The 9292-nt window shown below is 36.2% G+C and overlaps 1 protein-coding gene across 1 annotated transcript; it reads left to right on the top strand.

Moving 5' to 3' along the window:
- The first annotated feature begins 2693 nt into the window (after nucleotides 1-2693).
- On the top strand, nucleotides 2694-5881 carry ABCC12 (ATP binding cassette subfamily C member 12). Its single transcript, XM_050904276.1, is given in 5 exon segments — nucleotides 2694-2784; nucleotides 3927-4005; nucleotides 4007-4081; nucleotides 5393-5471; nucleotides 5759-5881. Coding segments are annotated over 5 exon segments (447 nt in total).
- Nucleotides 5882-9292: the final 3411 nt, after the last annotated feature.

Below are 9292 nucleotides of genomic sequence, written 5' to 3'. Positions count from 1 at the left end.
TTACAGAGGTACATGTCAAACACTACTGCCTGTTCACCCAGAGTCCTACAGCTAGCAACAAAGATCCAGAAAGAGGCCAGGTTAGCAGGAATGGCAAATTGAAGTGGCTGGCAATTCACTGCTGTAGCACATAATAGAGAGCATCCAGCAATGCAAGATTTAGAAAATTCAAAGATACTTTCTCACATTCAACCACCACTCCAGAGAACTCAGGTTTGGTTTTTTTTTGAAGGGCATATGCTTGATTAGATGTGTTGCTATTCTTCAAGCTTCTCTCCCCTTCTGACAATATCAATTAAAGCATTTTCATTGTTTTTCTTGTATATTTTGTCATACTTTGATATTCATAATACATCACTAATGAATGGACACAAAATAATGTAAAAGAAATTTTGCAAGGGTGAGGATCTTGCATTATTTTGTTACTAATGCATTATGAGTACTGAAACATGACAGGAGATTCTGAATACGAAAAATGTATTCATAACATTTTTCTATGCTGAAACCTTCAGGGAGGACCTGAGGAGAACATCGGTACAGGAATAGCAAGTGTGGCCAGAGTTTTCAACTGACTAGTGACCTGAGATAACCTGAAGGGAAACAATTCAAATACTGGTAGCTACGCCCTCAAACAGGCTTTTAAAGGTGTCCTAAACTAGACTCCTAAAACAGGTATTTGTTGAAACTGCAAGCCAGAAGGCTGTCCTAACTTTCTACTACTATGCCAAACCTACATAAAATTCTCACTCTGCTCAGGAAATATAGGGACTACTTTCTTGTAGGTTTCTGAGGGTGCAAAATATTTTAAAAGTTAAGAAATAAGGCCATAGTATTAATTTTCTCTAAATTGAAAGCAGAACTTGGCTGATAAGAAAAAGCAAAGCAGAGCCTGGAAGAATACAGAGAGTTCTGCATTCTTGGGACATTCAGGCAAAATTATACAGCACAAATCACCTGAGAGCTGTCACTGTACACGCATTGCAAAGTTTCAGTTCAAATCACCTGCATGAGGCAGTATCTTTACCAGATTATCGGATGTGGTTTATACCCAGGGGTTTTACTGGCACATAGAATTAGTACATTGTGTTTCTATTGTGTTGTAGGTTTTTTCTGAGAACTATCCAACTAAAAAGAATGAAAGTCAGCAGATCACCACTGTTGTCTCATATAGCCTCCTCTGTGCAACGTCTCAGTGCAATTCATACTTATGACAGAAAAGACGACTCTATCAACCAGTAGAGCAAATACAATTGAACATTTTTTGTTTCATTTTTGCTCTTATTTAGATAGGTAATGCTGCCTTTAAATTCACCTGATTGTGGATACTGTAGGTTGATATCCCCACTGACTTTGATGAAACCTCGACAGAGTGATAAAAGAAAGTTTCCATCAAAGTTGCCATGCTACACCAGCAGCAAAGACCCTGGAGCTTTTTATATTTAAAAAATGAGCAGCCACAGGAATGCTACGGGTTTCCACTACAGACCCTCAAAAGAATTTAACAAACACCATTAAATCCAATCTCACTGTGCCAATTTTTAAACATAGCATATACTTTTACCTTTGAGTTTTAAGCAATCTCTAGAACCCTTTTAAGAGATAAGGTTCAATGACTCTCATTAGTGGGTTCTTAAAGCAACAGATATTGCTATAGGTATCCTCAGGGAAGCTGTCTCAAAGAGAGTAAGAAAGTTTGTCCAGAACCCAGCATATAAGGGAGTAGAGAATGCATTGCATGGCATTTGTTTAAACTGGTAACCAGTGATCCCTTAGGCTAATTAAAACATACTGATGTAACAGGATTCTAAACAGTGAGATATCAATATAGTCAAGGTATGCTGTGCAGACCAGAGGCACTCTCGTTGTCCGACAGAAATGTTAAATAGGATAGTTCACATCCACGCAGAAGTTTCTTCTATTTATGCTTAAAATTCAAACATCTACTAAAAATTAGCATAGAGAAATGAACACGCTATAGTAGCATTACTACTCGATTGCTAGTGTTATTACTATACATATATATTTAGTTAAAATTTCACACTAAATATACTGTTTATTGCGTTTTAATAACTATGCAGTATCTCCTTAAAGTAAGAAGAGAGGCCAGAAAAACACAGGACTTCACATCAAACTGTGAAAGATATTTTTCTAGCTACTGCAGCTTGGCAGTCTCCACAGGCAGTTCTAATAGCTTGGAAATTGCCTCGGGGACTATCACTGAATTCTGTTGTTGATGAGCTTTTATATTGCTTCATTCTTAAGTAGCCGTTTACTTTGATTAGTCACTTTTCTTTCCTCAACAGAGCTATTACAGATAAAAATGAACAAAAGGTGATTTTCCAATAATTGTATCAGATTTTTTTTTTCTGGTTAAATTATAGCTGAGTGGACTTCTCCAGGTGTGTGTGAGAACAGGAACTGAGACAGACTCAAAATTTACTTCAGCTGAAGAGATAATGGAGTATGCCTTGGTAAGACCTACTTGTAAACGTGGCAGCAATACTACAGTTTATACAGATATTTTAAATTCTGTTAAAAAATAATAGTATTCTTAAAGACATTGTGCATGCATTAAATAATACACTCTTCCCCTCAATTTCTGAGATGTATTCCTAAGACCTCAAAACATTGAGTCACTGAAATCTCCCAAAGGCTGGCCAAGTCAAGCAGAAATTATGTTTAAAGATTATCAAATGAAATACAGAGAAAACAGTTCTATGGTTCTCACAGGCCTAGATATTAAATTTAATGGTCAAGAAACTATTGGTATTGTCAGAAGAACATGTTTTGATAAGATACACACGTTCTTTTTTGTTGGGTACGCTTTTTCTTGTGCCACCTAATGCCACAGTTCTCACAGATCTACATTTCTAAGTAGATTTATCTGTAAATTATGATTTTTTTAATACTATAAAGATTCACACTGCATATTGCAGGGCTATAAAATGACATCCTAAGACAATTCTAAATAAGTTAGCTTAAGGGAAAAAAGAAAAAAAAAAGCGATGCATTAAGTGTAGTATACTCCATACACATTAATAAATGATGCTGAGAAACAGCGATTATTAATGTATGTGAAAAAGTATGTAAATATGGCAGCATTACTCTTAATAGCTCAGTTCACACAATTAGATCCAACTTTGTTGTCAATATGCAACATTTCATTATGCCGTGTAAACATATTCAGAGGGAGGGCAGTCTAGAAGCTTCATCTTTAATTACGCACAAACCACGAAGTATGTTGCCTATTCAGCAAGTAATGAAAAGATTATCCTAGCACATTGGTATTTGTCCGTTTACAGTTGAACGAACATCACAGGTTAAATCAGGTTTTATTATCTTTAGTTAATAAAAGAAGTTTAAGAACTTGTGCATTTTCATGGACATTTCTAAACTCTGAGTTGTGAAACTGTCTAATCCAACAGATTGCTCATACAGTCTGCAGTGCATTAATTTAATCTTGTAAATTGTCCTATAACAGCAGAATTAACTGTGTAGGCTCAATTTTTACATTGCTCCTCTAATATATTAATCCTCCTTTCTTAAAATTAGAAACCTGAGTAGCTTTCAGCAAAATTTCAAAGAATGCCCTTATTTTAAACAATTTCTAATATTACTGGTGCACTTATTAACATGTTCAACAGAGACCCCAAAAGGAGTAAGTAGCATGAACAAATCCCACACACCTTAAAAATCATACGTTCCTCTCTCGCACACTCCAAATGACGGACTTGTCATGAAAATAGGACGGCAAAGAGACGTAACTGTTAGCATCTTGCAGTCATGCCAATTATAGTCTACTTCATTTGTACGAAATAGAGCACAGATTCAGTCAGGGGTCTGCCAGTGTAGATCCCCTCCAACTATGGGCAGTATCCACTACAAATAACTATTTAAAGTATCATTATATGTTTTATTTCCTGCAGACAAGTCTTCAGTATGTGTAGCACTGTTTCGACTAGTAGAACGAACTGCTGGCACTATCCTAATAGACAATGTGAACATCTGAAAGTTTGCAAGACCTAAGAACAAAATTTTCTGTCATTCTTCAAGACACCATTCTGTTCATAGGTACAATAAAGTAGTTGTTTTTATGATTAAACACTCACATTTTTTCCCAAAGGAATAAAAAAAATCATAATACAATACTTTTAGCTTACGCTAAAATTTCCATTGCTATTATAGAAGCTTAAAGCTCTGAGATCTGAGTACTGTTTTGTTTATAGTAATAGCTCAGCTAAAACTGAGATCCAAACTCCATTGCACAGTTCTAAGATGAAGACTGTACATGGCAAACAATCAAAGCAAAGAGAAGGCTGGAGAAGGGAAGTACTAATTCTCATTACAGACTGGAAACAGGGACAGATCAAGTGACTTGGTCAAGACAAAGCTGGAAACTAAACCCAAATCTCATGATCACTTGCCTAGGCATCCACAGTGAATTAAATTTTTGAGAACTATATAAAGAACAAACTATTTCAAAATATTTGAAATATCCCCTTTTTATAGTAAAATTATTTTTTAATTATGGATGAGTGAACCATTTAAGAAAATACTCTTTCTTTGGTAGGAAATGTGTCACCATGTACTACAAAAAATTGGGTTGAATAGACGTTATTTCAAACCGAGTTCTTAAATCTTCTCTAGCAGCCTTTTTTCCCATTACAATGGATGCTCACTCTTCTACTGTACTAGCCTATCCAAAATGTTATTGTAGCACAGTCTCTGGCCTTTCTTTTCAGCGGCTTCAAGCTGTGCACAACTGTTCCTGAATCTCCCTTCAGAACACCAAGTAATGGCATCTGAACACATAATGAATTAATGAACGTCTGGTCTCCATTCACTTCCCCCTCCCCCCTTAAACTCTTCTCCACCTACTCTCAGTGCCCACTTCATTTTCACAAGACAATCAGTGTCATCTTTCATACTGTTATGTAGTCTTGGAATACCTTGCTCGATTTGTTGACAAAGTTACCATTATGGCCTTTGTAAATCTACCTTCATAATACGCCATCTTTTCAGGAAAAATAATTAAACAGAAAGGTAAGTGTAGCCATTCTTAGAAGTGAGTCAGGGATTAATTACATAAGATTGCTTATAGGAAGCTAATATACTTTATAAAAATATAGCTTTTTCTTTAGAATAATAATGATTCCCAAAATGTTAATGCTTAGACGCTGGGAAAACAGGACTTTTTTCCCCTTTAGGTTTTGTAAGTACTTGAGTACAGAAAATTTTGAAGTAGAAAAACGTTAATGAAAATACTGTATTATAAAAGTTAAAATGCATGGTTATTTGACCACTGCAACAAATATTTAAAGATAATTGGTAGTAATCTGGCTCTACTGTCTTGCATTTCGCCTTTTTTAAAGGCTATCTCTTCCTCTTTCAGCTACCATTTAGATCCTTTCAGCAACTGTACAGATGATCAGATCTGGCAAGCACTTGAAAGAACTTTTATGAAAGATACAGTATGTATTTTGGGTTTTCAGTCAGTTTATTTTCTGATAAAAGTACTAAAATGAATTACGGCATATAATTATTCATGAAGGCTATAACAAGAATGCTGAATGAGTACTCTCACTAGTGTGAGTGTACTATAACTAAAATGTGCTTTCCTCCTTTCATTTTTATGTGGTACAATATAGCTAGAGATACATGACACAACTAATTATAAAATCAAACAAATGCGCAGTAGAGCACAACCAGTATAAAGAACATTAAAAAAAAAGGCAAGACTTTTTTAGACACACTCTAGATGTTAAAACTGCCAGGCAACCTACAAGCAGCTATTGAAAATGGAGGGGCACAGCAGCTACTTTGCATGGCAAGAGCACTGCTTCAAAATTCAAAAGTAATTGAAGTTAATTTAGTTGAGTAAGAAATCTGACCACTGCAAATTATGGTAGGTATACATGGATTACCAGCCAAGCCCCCATCAGTTGCACAGACAGTAATAGTTATGGTCTGAGCAGCTAGCAAGACAGCTCACAGGAGGACCACGTTTAGCAAAGGCTCTCTAGGGTTTCTTGTTTATTTACAGGACACTTGTTCAACCAAACTGACACAAAGACCAGCAAAGCATCCAACTATATTCCCTTCATGCAGCTGTGCAGCCTGTAAACTCCATACAAACAGAATTATTATTACATTTCTTCTTCTGACTTTTGCTTATCCTCCCTCAGGGCTACTCAGGCCCTTTTCAAGTTTTGAGCCTCAGCAGACATAGCTGGAACAGCCTGCTTCAGATCAGGGAGGCCTCCTCCACTGAAAGTCTGAAATCTTCTCCTGACATTTAGTACTTCAGTCCAAAACGGAGCATGGCTTTTCCGTATGGAGTTAGCTGGCAAACAGTGTACAATATAACCATCTCCAGGAAACAGCAAATGACTCGTATGTTCATTAAGGTGGCACCATTTCTAGTCTGGTACAGATACCATTGAAGCAAATTTCTGTTCCTGGATGCTGAGCAGGAGGCGGTGTGCAAGGAATAGAGATTTTCTTCTTTCTTTTTTTTTTTTTTTAGTTAAGCTATATCCTTTTCTAATTTTGTCTCTGAACTATAAGGCGGCCATGGAGGCAGTCCTTTTAGATGTACAATGCATCTTCTAAATCTCAAAAGCCAGCAGTATTGTTTTAATGCACTTCTGTTTAACACTGTCATTTTATTTTTGGTTTTCTACTCATACTAATCATCTGACAGATACGCTACATGTAAATTACTTAATAATTTACTTTATCAATCCATTAGCAGCTATGGAAGAAAAGTCCAACTCAACAAAATGAACATTCCTCAATACAAATCAACCCCCCAAAGGCGAACATAAATGCTAGAAACCTGCTGCATGTATACAGACAGATGTGACCAGATTGCACACAGATAATACGTAAAAATATTACTGACAGATTTGTCATTTATAGGTTTGAGTCCACTCACACAAAGAGACGGATTTCTCTAACAATTTATGCAACAATGATCGGACCAGTTCTCTGCCTTAGTTTCTGCATGTCTAGAATTTGACAAATAGCACAGACCAGATTTACTTAACTTCAACCCCAAATATCCAGAATACTGAGCCCTTTGCTTTCCCATGGATGATCATTCTCCACATTTCAGTTTTTCTAAGCAATTCCTGTGGGCAGAGATTCTCATAAGCTAAATTTGAGGCAATGTCTCATGACAAAACACTAACACAGCCACTCTGAACGTCCAAGCCTCTCCCACCGTTCCAGCAAGCAGACACTGTTCTTCAGTTTTCCTCTGCTTACGATCAAAATTGACAACTACACCTATGCCATATTCTCAGGCTTTTACAGAGATTACCAGACCTCTCCTCGGGTAGAACCAACAGTAATACAAAGCTGGCTAGCCACTAGCCGTTAAAAAGACCCGGTCTCATTAATTTATAAAGCAGGTTTGGTGCCTTATCCCCGTTTCCCCCAGGATTCCAGATACGTAAAACTTCTTTACTGTTTAGCACCTTCCTATGTTTGTAGTCAGTATTGTATGTTCCACAGTGATGCAAGGGGCTGAAACACTGCAAAACTTTTTTTTAAATAAACAAATACCCAATTTCTTTGTGAGTTAAATAGTCTTTCATTAGCTAACCTCACTTGATCAGACTAATTGGCATAAAAATTACACGTCTCTGTGTTTAGCTCTATTTGAATAAATGTGAACAATGTCAGTGTTAATTAAGTGTAGATCAAGAGCTATCGTTCCACTACTTAAAATGTAAATTTCCCTCAAAAAGAACTGTAAATAAGCAGTTACTGCTTTACACTGCACAAAACTAATTGGGCAAACCTTCAGAATCAAAGAGCCAACGTCAAAGAGCCTTTAACAAATCACAGTTGGGTTGAAGAAGGAAATAAGTATGGATACGCTCATTTTTTCCTTCTTAATAGTCAATATGGTAGACTACACTTCATTAGCAAATTAATTTCAAAAAGGAACCTAATGCAGCCCCAAAATCTTGTCTTGATTCTAGTTTTTCACATGCGGCCAGTTTTTCAAAATTGCTGACACCTATGTTTGTATACATAAAACTGGAATAAATTAAGAGAGGAAAAACCCTCAGTTCCAACTTAAACATTTAAATGAAGTTAAACTTTCCCAGCTAACTCATCAACTGCCATTGTGACAGTCAATGCCAGGTTTTTAAGAGTTCAGAATATGATTTTTCTGAGGTCTTTTGAAAAAAAATCTGTTCTTAGCCCTCTATCTTGCTAAAGTGCTAGAAGCTTCCAAGATAAAAACAGACTGAAATGGCCTTGCTTTTTACTCTTGTAAGTTGTTACACTAAAATCTGCAGGACTATACAACCTCAAGCAGACAAAAGCTTCATCATATCAGATAAAAGAAGCAAATAAAGGAATAGGATACGAATGACATTTTCTAACTCTTCCCCCAGCATAACCACCTAAATCATCCCGAGTTTGTGGGAGATACATAGTGACTGCATCCCAGGGCAGAAATGATGTGCAACAGCTTACAGATGTTTCTCTTTAATGTAAACAAACATAATATCTAGGTAAACAGATAAGCACCTGGATTTTAACATCTTCTTAACTGAATGAGAGAAGGAAGGTATTCCAGGATCAAAGTAAATAGTTTCAAACTATAAACATAGCTGTTGTACATTTTTCACCAAGGTCAAAGGCAGCACACAAACATGAAATAATATTTAATATTTAAACATCAATTTGAAACCTGTTTTTTTGTTTGGTTGGTTGGTTTGTGGAGTTTTTTTTTGTTTGTGTGGTGGTTTGGGGATTTTTTTGTTTGTTTGGTTGGTTTTTTTTACACAGAATAGGTATAAATCCTGAAACATATTGAGCATCTGCAATTTTTTTTTGTTTTGTTTAAATATCACTGACTTCAGAGTGCTTATCAGCTGCATCGGGTTTGTCCCAACATGTTTTGAGATTGAGCTGAATATTCTATGAGACTTATTTTGGTGTTTGCAATCAAAAACATTTAAGATACTTCAGCAGAAAATATTATGTAAATTACTGTGGCATTTAACTGAGCCATAGTAATCGTACAGTCATTGCTATGGAATTACTCCATGCATGATCAGAAAGACTCTCCTGCTCGCCAAACACCAGGACCCTACTCTATTTCCAGAGCTGGGTATTTTTCAGCCACTAGGTGCTGCTCTCGTTAGAGGAAACAGAACATTCAGAACCATGAAAAAGAAAACTCGGTGACCATTTCATGACATGAATGTGTAGTTCCAGTATTCACTATCTACTCCACTATTTCCTTTGTAAAACAGCTTCTTTTAAA

The sequence above is a fragment of the Gymnogyps californianus genome, chromosome 12, assembly GCF_018139145.2.
Source record: "Gymnogyps californianus isolate 813 chromosome 12, ASM1813914v2, whole genome shotgun sequence".
In the NCBI taxonomy this organism is placed as follows: domain Eukaryota; kingdom Metazoa; phylum Chordata; class Aves; order Accipitriformes; family Cathartidae; genus Gymnogyps; species Gymnogyps californianus.
The sequence above is the reverse complement of the archived record's forward strand: the minus strand, read 5'-3'. Positions and strand labels throughout refer to the sequence as shown.